At 49.6% G+C, this 13,914-nt stretch overlaps 1 protein-coding gene across 2 annotated transcripts in view; it reads right to left on the minus strand.

Annotated features, from left to right (window-relative positions):
* Positions 1 to 3,000: 3,000 nt before the first annotated feature.
* Positions 3,001 to 13,914, minus strand: part of ATAD5 (ATPase family AAA domain containing 5) — a 28,446-nt gene continuing 17,532 nt past the window's right edge. For both annotated transcript variants that reach the window (XM_073607095.1, XM_073607094.1), the window contains exons 18-23: positions 13,012 to 13,076; positions 12,612 to 12,795; positions 12,360 to 12,535; positions 9,802 to 10,592; positions 5,473 to 5,631; positions 3,001 to 3,775 (exon numbers count right to left, since the gene is read on the minus strand). In XM_073607095.1, coding sequence (XP_073463196.1) covers positions 3,697 to 3,775; positions 5,473 to 5,631; positions 9,802 to 10,592; positions 12,360 to 12,535; positions 12,612 to 12,795; positions 13,012 to 13,076 — 1,454 coding nt within the window. In that variant the 3' untranslated portion in view covers positions 3,001 to 3,696. The remainder of the gene's footprint in view (positions 3,776 to 5,472; positions 5,632 to 9,801; positions 10,593 to 12,359; positions 12,536 to 12,611; positions 12,796 to 13,011; positions 13,077 to 13,914) is intronic.

Genomic DNA, 13,914 nt, shown 5'->3' on the forward strand with positions numbered 1-13,914 from the left:
CATGTGTGGTGTGAACACCGCTTCTATATGCGCAACTTAAGTATTTGAACATTCTTTTTTTTTTTTATCACTTTTATTGCTGTCACAAGGAATGTAAACATCCAATAGCAGCAATGGGCATGACAGGTCCTCTTTATGGAGAGATCTATTGGACGTCACACATCTCTCCTCTGCCCTTAAAGTGAACCTCCAGGCTCCTCCCAAAGTCAGCAGATACAAATCCTATAGCTGCTGACTTCTAATATTGGGGCACTTACCTGTCCAGGGATCCAGTGATGTCCTCACCCAAGCCGATCCTTCAATTGGCTATTGGGTGCTGCCGCCACCATCTTTACTAAGGGAAACCAGGTGTGAAGCCTAGCGGCTTCCTACTGTGCATGCGCACTGTGCTTTGTCAATAGTCCCGCAGTCTTCAGGGACAGGTGGAGTTTCCTCTCTTGACTGGAGCTCCGCTTTAAAAGCATCGAATCATCCCAAGATCGGTGTGATCAGATGATTTCATCATTTAAAAATGGCGCCACATCCGGGGGGAAAGCTGAAGTGACAAAAACTCTCTTCTCTTCCAGTCTCCCAGACCAGAGATGTCCAAACTGTGGCCCTTTGCTTGCTTTTATCTGGCCCTCGGGGCATTATTTCCCACAATCTCAGCAACAGTGGGGCACAATTCCTTCCCCTGATACCAATAATGGGGCACTATTCCTCCCAATGGCGGGACACTATTCCTCCCAATGATAAGACACTATTCCTCCCACTGACACCAATGATGGGACACTATTCCTCCCACTGATGGGACACTATTCCTCCCACTGACACCAATGACGGGACACTATTCCTCCCACTGACACCAATGAAGGGACACTATTCCTCCCACAGACACCAATGAAGGGACACTATTCCTCCCACAGACACCAATGACGGGACACTATTCCTCCCACAGACACCAATGACGGGACACTATTCCTCCCACAGACACCAATGACGGGACACTATTCCTCCCACAGACACCAATGACGGGACACTATTCCTCCCACAGACACCAATGACGGGACACTATTCCTCCCACAGACACCAATGACGGGACACTATTCCTCCCACAGACACCAATGACGGGACACTATTCCTCCCACAGACACCAATGACGGGACACTATTCCTCCCACAGACACCAATGACGGGACACTATTCCTCCCACAGACACCAATGACGGGACACTATTCCTCCCACAGACACCAATGACGGGACACTATTCCTCCCACAGACACCAATGACGGGACACTATTCCTCCCACAGACACCAATGACGGGACACTATTCCTCCCACTAATGGGACACTATTCCTCCCACTAATGGGACACTATTCCTCCCACTAATGGGACACTATTCCTCCCACTAATGGGACACTATTCCTCCCACTAATGGGACACTATTCCTCCCACTAATGGGACACTATTCCTCCCACTAATGGGACACTATTCCTCCCACTAATGGGACACTATTCCTCCCACTAATGGGACACTATTCCTCCCACTAATGGGACACTATTCCTCCCACTAATGGGACACTATTCCTCCCACTAATGGGACACTATTCCTCCCACTAATGGGACACTATTCCTCCCACTAATGGGACACTATTCCTCCCACTGACACCAATGATGGGGCACTATTCCTCCCACTGATGGGACACTATTCCTCCCACTGACACCAATGATGGGGCACTATTCCTCCCACTGATACCAATGATGGGACACTATTCCTCCCACTGATGGGACACTATTCCTCCCACTGACACCAATGATGGGGCACTATTCCTCCCACTGATACCAATGATGGGACACTATTCCTCCCACTGATGGGACACTATTCCTCCCACTGACACCAATGATGGGGCACTATTCCTCCCACTGATGGGACACTATTCCTCCCACTGACACCAATGATGGGGCACTATTCCTCCCACTGACAACAATGATGGGGCACTATCCCCCCCCCCCCCACTGACAGGGCACTATTCCTTCCACTGACACCTACGATGGGGCACTATTCCTCCCAGTGACCCCTCAATACCAAATCATCTACTTCGCTGGCTAAAGTCCAGCCCCCTACAGCTTGAAGGACAGTAAGTGTTTAGAAAGTTTGGAGACCCCTATCCTAGACCATAGAGGTGATTGGAGACAATCTGGTCCCTGGGACGGGAGAGCCCGGCAGGGGACCCCACCTTCCACCGCCTGTAAAACCAATCCAGTGCTACTTAGCTTCTAGGATTGCTGTTAGTTTGTAGATCTTCGCCCAGCTCTAAAAAACAATACCAGGGTTACGGCCGACAGCTGCAGCCAATCACATGTACAGGATTTGCCAGATAGCAGATAATCAGACAAGCAATGGTTGTCACCTTTCTATACCTTCTACCAGCAAACGAAGCCTTAGCTTTTATTACAGGTCGATCTCAGCCTGGAACGAGGAAGACCTGAGAAGATCCGGGGCCGCGGAGAGGAGACCCCAGAGGGGAAATATATAGAGAGGAGACCCCAGAGGGGAAATATATAGAGAGGAGACCCCAGAGGGGAAATATATAGAGAGGAGACCCCAGAGGGGAAATATATAGAGAGGAGACCCCCGAGGGGAAATATATAGAGAGGAGACCCCAGAGGGGAAATATATAGAGAGGAGACCCCAGAGGGGAAATATATAGAGAGGAGACCCCAGAGGGGAAATATATAGAGAGGAGACCCCAGAGGGGAAATATATAGAGAGGAGACCCCAGAGGGGAAATATATAGAGAGGAGACCCCAGAGGGGAAATATATAGAGAGGAGACCCCAGAGGGGAAATATAGAGAGGAGACCCCAGAGGGGAAATATATAGCAAGGGATCCCGGAGGACGGCACTCTGGGCTGTATCCCTCCAGACTCCTCAATCTATACCAATGTATAGAGCTCCAAGACCGAGGTAGCCGATGCCCGATCCTGCAAACCCTCCCAGGTAAGTCATCAGTCAGGCCACAGAGGTAGATGGCTCTTTATTCAAAACCTCCTTTAATTTTCCGGAATACCATATAAAAAAAAAAAAACAGATTTGATACAAAAATATTTGAGCCATTCATAATTATAAAAAAAAAAAGCAGTAAAAATGTCAGAAAAGAGGACGCAGGGTGTAAGGGAGACATATACCGGGCTGTACATATTATATACAATGCAGCACTATATACAGAAGAGACGGGGGAGGGGGGAGACAAGAACCTCCATTCTTCTTGATGAGGGCCGGAGGTTGTTTTGACAACAGATTGCGGATTATTTCCAGGTTCACGTGGAGAGACCAGTCTGTCCAGTCCTTCCAGTATATACTGGTAGCAAGGCCCTGGGGTGGGGGTTCCAGTACATACTGTCAGCATACACAGAGCCCTGGGGGGGTTCCAGTACATAGAATTGTAGGTCAGCAGTGCAGGGGGGCCCCCCCCTTTAGTCTATGGGGGTGTAATATCACGGTTCAGTCTCCCCACCATACACAAGGAAGGGGCGGGTGTGTAATATATATACAATGTAATTCTGAAATGTATAATAAAATATCTAAGGAGTGAATAAATTAATCGCACACACACACACACAGGATGCAGCACGCGGATCTGTACACCGGACACAAGCTCCTCCTCCCAATCCCCCACGCTAAGTCACGCTATTCCTGCACACAGTGCAGCTGAGGATTATGGGAAATCTGCCGCCAGACTGTTCAGCGTCGTCTTCGGGAACTCGAGGTGGATTCCCTCCAAATAATGAAGAAACCTGTGACAAGACATTACACACACAAAGGGTTAATGAACGGCCGCTATCCTCCAATGGGAAAGCAGGAGAAGTCTAGCCTGTCTACGTCCCCCCCCATAAATCAGCACTTCCTGTGGTGACAAATCATTCCTGGCACTACGGGGGGACACAGGTTGTCTGAAAAGCCCCCCCCCCCCGTAGACGGAGCGCACCCCCTTTATGAGTGACCAAATAGAGAAGAAGAAGAATACCACCACCGCATAACCAGCAATTCCTATATTGCAAAAAATATTCATTTCTTTCCTATTTTTGCACATTTCTATAGAGGACTTGTATTTTTGGTTTGTTTTGCACATTTCAGTTTATTTTCCCCTCTTTATGATCGGACATTACAGATGGTTCTCTAGCACCACCTAGAGCACAACAAAGTCAATGCAGGTCTCCCATACTCTGATAGTAAGTTATAAAGACTACAGCTTAACTTTTGGTTCTATACACATCTATAAGTCACCCCCCGGAGTTCTATACACATCTATAAGTCACCCCCAGAGTTCTATACACATCTATAGGATCCCCCCCGGAGTTCTATACACATCTATAAGTCACCCCCAGAGTTCTATACACATCTATAAGTCACCCCGGAGTTCTATACACATCTATAAGTCACCCCCAGAGTTCTATACACATCTATAAGTCACCCCCAGAGTTCTATACACATCTATAAGTCACCCCCAGAGTTCTATACACATCTATAAGTCACCCCCAGAGTTCTATACACATCTATAGTATCCCCCCCCGGAGTTCTATACACATCTATAGTATCCCCCCCCGGAGTTCTATACACATCTATAGGTCACCCCCAGAGTTCTATACACATCTATAGTATCCCCCCCCGGAGTTCTATACACATCTATAGTATCCCCCCCCGGAGTTCTATACACATCTATAGTATCCCCCCCCGGAGTTCTATACACATCTATAAGTCACCCCCAGAGTTCTATACACATCTATAAGTCACCCCCAGAGTTCTATACACATCTATAAGTCACCCCGGAGTTCTATACACATCTATAAGTCACCCCGGAGTTCTATACACATCTATAGGATCCCCCCAGAGTTCTATACACATCTATAGGATCCCCCCAGAGTTCTATACACATCTATAGGATCCCCCCAGAGTTCTATACACATCTATAGGATCCCCCCAGAGTTCTATACACATCTATAGGATCCCCCCAGAGTTCTATACACATCTATAGGATCCCCCCAGAGTTCTATACACATCTATAGGATCCCCCCAGAGTTCTATACACATCTATAGGATCCCCCCAGAGTTCTATACACATCTATAGGATCCCCCCAGAGTTCTATACACATCTATAGGATCCCCCCAGAGTTCTATACACATCTATAGGATCCCCCCAGAGTTCTATACACATCTATAGGATCCCCCCAGAGTTCTATACACATCTATAGGATCCCCCCAGAGTTCTATACACATCTATAGGATCCCCCCAGAGTTCTATACACATCTATAGGATCCCCCCAGAGTTCTATACACATCTATAGGATCCCCCCGGAGTTCTATACACATCTATAGGATCCCCCCGGAGTTCTATACACATCTATAGGATCCCCCCAGAGTTCTATACACATCTATAGGATCCCCCCGGAGTTCTATACACATCTATAGGTGATTATTACAGATAAACGCTTACCTGCGCTTTGTCTTCCCCACCTCCTTTGCCTTCTCGATGCGACAAATGCTGCGCAGGGTGGGAAGATATTCCGTCACATTGACTTGTCTGTTGCCGAGCGCGGTGAACGCTTTGTTGGATAGAACGGTCCTCACTATGGAGAGCCGGCTCTCTGCCGACCTGCAATGACACAAGCAACTGGATTCAGCTGTTATACAGACATGACTTGTAGGACACAGAGAACAGAAAACATGGAGAAGCTATGAAGAGGGCGAGAGCGCCATCACTGGTCATTCACCAGCAGCTATGTGGGGCTCAGGTATGGGCACTGCGTAGGAGACATTTACTGTATACACCGCTGATGACATCATCGGGACATGCGCTCAGCGAGGGCTTCGTTTGCACGTAAGTTTCACATACACATCTACAGGTCACCCCCAGAGTTCTATACACATCTATAGGTCACCCCCGGAGTTCTATACACATCTATAAGTCACCCCCAGAGTTCTATACACATCTACAGGGTCACCCCCAGAGTTCTATACACATCTACAGGTCACCCCCAGAGTTCTATACACATCTACAGGTCACCCCCAGAGTTCTATACACATCTACAGGTCACCCCCGGAGTTCTATACACATCTACAGGTCACCCCCAGAGTTCTATACACATCTACAGGTCACCCCCGGAGTTCTATACACATCTACAGGTCACCCCCGGAGTTCTATACACATCTACAGGTCACCCCCAGAGTTCTATACACATCTTTAAGTCACCCCCGGAGTTCTATACACATCTATAGGTCACCCCCGGAGTTCTATACACATCTATAGGTCACCCCCGGAGTTCTATACACATCTATAGGTCACCCCCAGAGTTCTATACACATCTACAGGGTCACCCCCAAGTTCTATACACATCTACAGGGTCACCCCCAAGTTCTATACACATCTACAGGGTCACCCCCAAGTTCTATACACATCTATAGGTCACCCCCAGAGTTCTATACACATCTATAGGTCACCCCCAGAGTTCTATACACATCTTTAAGTCACCCCCAAGTTCTATACACATCTATAAGTCACCCCCAGAGTTCTATACACATCTACAGGGTCACCCCCAAGTTCTATACACATCTATAGGATCCCCCCCGGAGTTCTATACACATCTTTAAGTCACCCCGGAGTTCTATACACATCTTTAAGTCACCCCGGAGTTCTATACACATCTATAGGTCACCCCCGGAGTTCTATACACATCTACAGGGTCACCCCCAAGTTCTATACACATCTATAGGTCACCCCCGGAGTTCTATACACATCTATAGGTCACCCCCAGAGTTCTATACACATCTTTAAGTCACCCCGGAGTTCTATACACATCTATAGGTCACCCCCGGAGTTCTATACACATCTATAAGTCACCCCCAGAGTTCTATACACATCTACAGGGTCACCCCCAAGTTCTATACACATCTATAGGTCACCCCCGGAGTTCTATACACATCTATAGGTCACCCCCAGAGTTCTATACACATCTTTAAGTCACCCCGGAGTTCTATACACATCTATAGGTCACCCCCGGAGTTCTATACACATCTATAAGTCACCCCCAGAGTTCTATACACATCTACAGGGTCACCCCCAAGTTCTATACACATCTATAGGTCACCCCCGGAGTTCTATACACATCTATAGGTCACCCCCGGAGTTCTATACACATCTATAGGTCACCCCCAGAGTTCTATACACATCTTTAAGTCACCCCCAGAGTTCTATACACATCTTTAAGTCACCCCGGAGTTCTATACACATCTTTAAGTCACCCCGGAGTTCTATACACATCTATAGGTCACCCCCAGAGTTCTATACACATCTATAAGTCACCCCCAAGTTCTATACACATCTATAGGTCACCCCCAGAGTTCTATACACATCTATAGGTCACCCCCAGAGTTCTATACACATCTATAGGTCACCCCCAGAGTTCTATACACATCTATAGGTCACCCCCAGAGTTCTATACACATCTATAGGTCACCCCCAGAGTTCTATACACATCTATAGTTCACCCCCGGAGTTCTATACACATCTATAGGTCACCCCCGGAGTTCTATACACATCTATAGGTCACCCCCGGAGTTCTATACACATCTATAGGTCACCCCCAGAGTTCTATACACATCTTTAAGTCACCCCGGAGTTCTATACACATCTATAGGTCACCCCCGGAGTTCTATACACATCTATAGGTCACCCCCGGAGTTCTATACACATCTATAGGTCACCCCCGGAGTTCTATACACATCTATAGGTCACCCCCGGAGTTCTATACACATCTATAGGTCACCCCCGGAGTTCTATACACATCTATAGGTCACCCCCAGAGTTCTATACACATCTATAGGTCACCCCCGGAGTTCTATACACATCTATAGGTCACCCCCGGAGTTCTATACACATCTATAGGTCACCCCCGGAGTTCTATACACATCTATAAGTCACCCCCAGAGTTCTATACACATCTACAGGGTCACCCCCAAGTTCTATACACATCTATAGGTCACCCCCGGAGTTCTATACACATCTATAGGTCACCCCCAGAGTTCTATACACATCTATAAGTCACCCCCAAGTTCTATACACATCTATAGGTCACCCCCAGAGTTTTAGCCACGAAAAATCGCAGATTGCTGCCATTACTAGAAAATACAAAATTTATAATAAAAATGCAATAAATATATCCCCTATTTTGTAGACAATATAATGTTTGTGCTAACCAATCAATATGCGCTTATTGCGATTTTTTCCCCAAAAATATGCAGCAGAATACATATTGGCCTAAACTGATGAATACATTTTTTTTTATTATAGCAAAAAGTAGAAAAAAAAATTTTTTTTTCTTCAAAATTGCTCTTTTTATGTTAGGGGGGGGGGGGGGGGGGAACACGTCAATTTAATTCGAGTACAACGTTGCACGACCGCGCAATTGTCAGTTAAAGCGACGCAGTGCCATATCGCTAAAAATGGCCTGGTCAGGAAGGGGGGGTAATTCCTTCCAGGGCTGAAGTGGTTAAGGCAGCAGAATTCCCAGCATGCCTCACCACACAGCCACTGAGACTTCTATAAACCGTATGTGGTGGTCATGATGGAAACACACAAACAATTTGGGTAAGTCTGTGAAGTCATTCTCTGAATATACACCAAATTACCACCCCAAAGACCCCGACACCCCCTTCTCATAACCCTACCACCCCAAAGACCCCGACACCCCCTTCTCATAACCCTACCACCCCAAAGACCCCGACACCCCCTTCTCATAACCCTACCACCCCAAAGACCCCGACACCCCCTTCTCATAACTCTACCACCCCAAAGACCCCGACACCCCCTTCTCATAACCCTACCACCCCAAAGACCCCCTTCTCATACCTCTACCACCCCAAAGACCCCCTTCTCATAACCCTACCACCCCAAAGACCCCGACACCCCCTTCTTATAACTCTACCACCCCAAAGACCCCGACACCCCCTTCTCATAACTCTACCACCCCAAAGTCCCCGACACCCTCTTCTCATACCTATCACCCCAAAGACCCCGACACCCCCTTCTCATAACTCTGCAATATCTAGCCCAGCCCCTTGGCAGTCTTCAGAATTAGGACCTGCGTCAATGGGCTTCGCTTCACAATCTGATGGGTTTTGTATTCTTATATACAAGTCTATAGAAGTGTAATTCTCAGGTCAAATCCTCAAGGTCAAGTTCAGGTTTAGAAGGAAGTCAACTGCCAGTCAAAACGTCCTCGACAATTAATTCTGGATGATACCAGAAGGGTCTCGGAAATCCCATCAACACAGGCCCTTTAGGCCAGCCATACACAGAGCAAATTTTTTTCTTGCAACCATAGGTTGCAGGAAAGAAATTTCCTAGATACCCCTATCTATAGACAGCGCTGACAGGTGAATCCCTCCTACCAAGCCATTGTAGTCCCCTGTCGGGGGTGGAGGCGTCCCCGCTGGGAGAAGACAGTGAGCATTGCTTGCAATAATCACATGCAGGATCCGGCAGGCTGGCTGTACCCAAGTTGATTGATCGATCAGCTTGGGTACATTCAGCCTGCCTATACACGGTTGGGATCTCGGCTGGTTCCTGCTAACCCGTCTGAGATTGGAACTGTCTATGGCCGGCCTTAGGATTGGTCAGACATCCTCCCTCATGCTTCTGAAACACCCCGAGATCTAATGAGGGTGTAATAGTTCAATGTATATTGTAGAGGTACCGTCCACTCACATGGAGGGTCATGGAGTTCCCCACCCGGACCCCAGACAAGCACAGGGAACAGACTCTTACTTTGTGAAGGTGAAGGGGTGACCGAAGTACACCTCCTCCCGAGATTTGGACACATGGATGGTGAGCTCTTCTGTTGGGTCCCGTCCAGCCTGTCTGCACTTCTCCAGTGAGGTGTCCAAGGCTTTAGTGAGATGAGAGGAGCACTTGTGAAAAGCAAGGCCTTCTATGTGCGCTCTGATCTCCCCCGCACTCTGTGCGATCATACCATCCCCCATCTCTATCCTCAGGCTATCACAAAGGCCATGCCTTAGCCTACTCTCTGTCCAGTTCAGATTGCAGGCTTCCTCCTGGCCAGCAGCCAGACATGTACAGCAGTCCAGATAGGAGAGATTGTCAGCAAAGGTGGCCAGAGAGTCCAGGCAGGTGAAGACCAGGCTGGAGGATTTCAGTTCTGCCCCGGTCAGTGTCCTCCGTATTGGGGCCCTATGGGAGGCCGCTCTCCCTGACTCTTCATCCTTATTGGGTCGGCTCTCCTCTGCAGCTTCATCAATATTCTTATCAGGAGGCTTCCCATCAAGAGAATTGGATTCATTATCAAACAAGTCGCTGTCATTGAGCAACACCAACTTCCTCCTTCGCTTCATCTGTGACGACATCTTTATGTTGTCATCCTCAGTGGGTGGAGCCGGTTCTATGACCTCACAGGGGGCTGGGACTTGTGGTTCTCTAACACGCAGCGGTAATGGCAGGAGGTACTCTAGATTGGTGGATATGAAATCCTTGTTTCTAGATTGGAACTCTGATAACAGCTGAATTATCCTCCCCGACTCCTCAGGTTTGGAGATTTTACCCTAAAAACAAAGCACAGAAATCAGCAGACATATCATCACTGGATTCTACAGAATGTAATACATACACAGCACAATGTCACTGGGGGGAGGAGAGAGAACGTGCCAAGACATGTCAGCTCTGGGGATGGGGGGGGGGGGTAGTGGAGAGAGAACGTGCCAGGACACCTCTTCTGAGGATGGGGGTAGTGGAGAGAGAACGTGCCGGGTCACCTCTTCTGAGGATGGGGGTAGTGGAGAGAGAACGTGCCAGGTCACCTCTTCTGAGGATGGGGGTAGTGGAGAGAGAACGTGCCGGGACACCTCTTCTCTGAGGATGGGAGTAGTGGAGAGAGAACGTGCCGGGACACCTCTTCTCTGAGGATGGGAGTAGTAGAGAGAGAACGTGCCGGGACACCTCTTCTCTGAGGATGGGGGTAGTGGAGAGAGAACGTGCCGGGACACCTCTTCTCTGAGGATGGGGGTAGTGGAGAGAGAACGTGCCGGGACACCTCTTCTCTGAGGATGGGGGTAGTGGAGAGAGAACGTGCCGGGACACCTCTTCTCTGAGGATGGGGGTAGTGGAGAGAGAACGTGCCGGGACACCTCTTCTCTGGGGATGGGAGTAGTGGAGAGAGAACGTGCCGGGACACCTCTTCTCTGAGGATGGGGGTAGTGGAGAGAGAACGTGCCGGGACACCTCTTCTCTGAGGATTGTGGGGGGGGGGGGGGAAACGTGCCGGACACCTCTTCTCTGAGGATTGGTGGTGGTGGTGGTGGGGGGGGAAACGTCCCGGACACCTCTTCTCTGAAGACTGGTGGAGAGAGAGAACGTGCCGGGACACCTCTTCTCTGAGGATTGGTGGTGGGGGAGGGGGGGTTGGAGAATGTGCCGGGAAGAGAGAGAGAACTTCTTCTCTGAGGATGGGGTAGCAGAGGGAGGACAGACAACGATGCTCCATAGTTGTACATGGGATAACCCTGGAAGGCAGGTCAAATACAGTAACACCATCCCCACACTGCACAGGGAGCCATGCTGAAAACAGGACAGATACCCCCCATCACTGTGCATGGCATTGGCCAGGTCACCCAATAGCTGTACATAACATTGTGGCAAGAAAGCAAGACCGACGTGGATACCCACCTTTTGCCGTGTATTGCCTAGGAAAGCAGAACAGACAAACTGCCATGTAAAACTATTGATTGGGTGGGGTTGTCCTGCTTCCCTGGCCAATGCCATTTACAGTGATGGGGGGTCCTGCTTTCCTGGGCAGGTAACCCCTTATCACTGTACGTGGCATTGTCCAGGAAAGAAGGACACAGATACCCCAATCATTGTACATGGCATTGACCAGGAAAGGCAGGGATACCACAATAGATGTACATGGCATTGGCCAGTAAGGTAGGACAGGCACTGATACCCCACCAATCCCTGTACAGGGCATTGGCCAGTAAGGTAGGACAGGCACTGATACCTCAATCCCTGTACATGGCATTGCACAGGAAAGCAGGCCACTTTCTGTTCTCTGAGCATCATCACACAACCCCGAGGACAGTGCTGGGGGGGGGGTCATTCTTCTAGAAGTCTCAGCAGGGATAGCTAGTGTTTATCTTTCATATGAAGTAGGGAATGGTTGAGTCTATAATGCTATGTACTCCCATTGAGGAGATTACCCTTCACAAATGCATTGCTGAGACACTGTCCAATATTCCAATCACTCCTGACAAATGGGAGCAGGCCCTCTACTGGGAGTATTACATTTCCGGGACTCAGATATTCCAAGCACTCACCTTCAGAAATGGGAGCAGGCCTTCTGTTGGAGGGATTACATTGCTGAGTCCCATCAGGTTTTCTGCACAGCCAAAGTTACACCCCGGAAGCTCTTTTGGATTTATTTCTAATGCAGAATTATGATATCTTTTCCCAGCATCCTCCTCTGCAGCGGACACCCCTCCACGCTGTATACCTGGAGTATGAAGACAGAGATATCAGTTAGTAAACGTTCCTGTAGGTGGGGGTGGGGGAGATCTCTCTGTACCCACCAGCTGGAGGAGGCAGCTCCTTGTCCCGCAGTCTTCCCCCTCCACTACGAGCCCAGAACTGCAGCTGAAGCACGCTCTGTCTGATGTCACATGTGTTGGCGGTTAGAAGTGTCATCAGGTCTTTTGTGTCCATCCTGAGATTCTCAGCTAGACAAAGAACCTGTAGATAACTGGCCACATTCACCTGAAATAAAAGATGTAGGAATAAGAGACAGGAGCGATAAGCAACAGGGGGTGGAGGAGAGGAAATAGGAGGAGAAGACGGAGAGAGAGGGAGAGAGAGAGAGGAAATAGGGGGACGGAGAGAGAGGAAATAGGGGACAGAGAGAGAGAGGAAATAGGGGATGGGAAGGAAGAGGAGACAGAGGACAGGGATGAGGTGTGTATGTGCGGTTCATACCACTGAAGGTGTGTGGAAAGTGATATCTTCAAAGAAACCATCAAACATCGTACCGAACATCCCATCTGAAATTGGAGCAGAAGAGTGAAGAGAGACAGAATGACATCCGACAAAAGTATTTATAAAGATTGGAAACAAATCAAAGTGACAGGAAAATCAGCTAAATGCTTGTCACAGCACGAAAGGCTGAATTGGACGGGGGCCGCAGCGGGCCTTTACCGGACCGGGGGCCGCAGCGGGCCTTTACCGGACCGGGGGCCGCAGCGGGCCTTTACCGGACCGGGGGCCGCAGCGGGCCTTTACCGGACCGGGGGCCGCAGCGGGCCTTTACCGGACCGGGGGCCGCAGCGGGCCTTTACCGGACCGGGGGCCGCAGAGGGCCTTTACCGGACCGGGGGCCGCAGAGGGCCTTTACCGGACCGGGGGCCGCAGAGGGCCTTTACCGGACCGGGGGCCGCAGAGGGCCTTTACCGGACCGGGGGCCGCAGAGGGCCTTTACCGGACCGGGGGCCTTTACCGGACCGGGGGCCGCAGAGGGCCTTTACCGGACCGGGGGCCGCAGAGGGCCTTTACCGGACCGGGGGCCGCAGAGGGCCTTTACCGGACCGGGGGCCGCAGAGGGCCTTTACCGGACCGGGGGCCGCAGAGGGCCTTTACCGGACCGGGGGCCGCAGAGGGCCTTTACCGGACCGGGGGCCGCAGAGGGCCTTTACTGGACCGGGGGTGCCTGTATCAGGGAGCAAAATAGGATGCGCATATCACATCTTCATAAAACTGGTGGGTAGATGAGGTCACAACCTCTGCCTCAGCCTATCAGAGGAAGCCTTGTAACCATTCATAAAAACACAATCCTTCATGTAAATGGCTGGGCAGAGCTAAGCTCCACTCAATTTTCTTGTAGGA

Source organism: Aquarana catesbeiana, linkage group LG12 (genome assembly GCF_042186555.1).
Source record: "Aquarana catesbeiana isolate 2022-GZ linkage group LG12, ASM4218655v1, whole genome shotgun sequence".
NCBI lineage: Eukaryota > Metazoa > Chordata > Amphibia > Anura > Ranidae > Aquarana > Aquarana catesbeiana.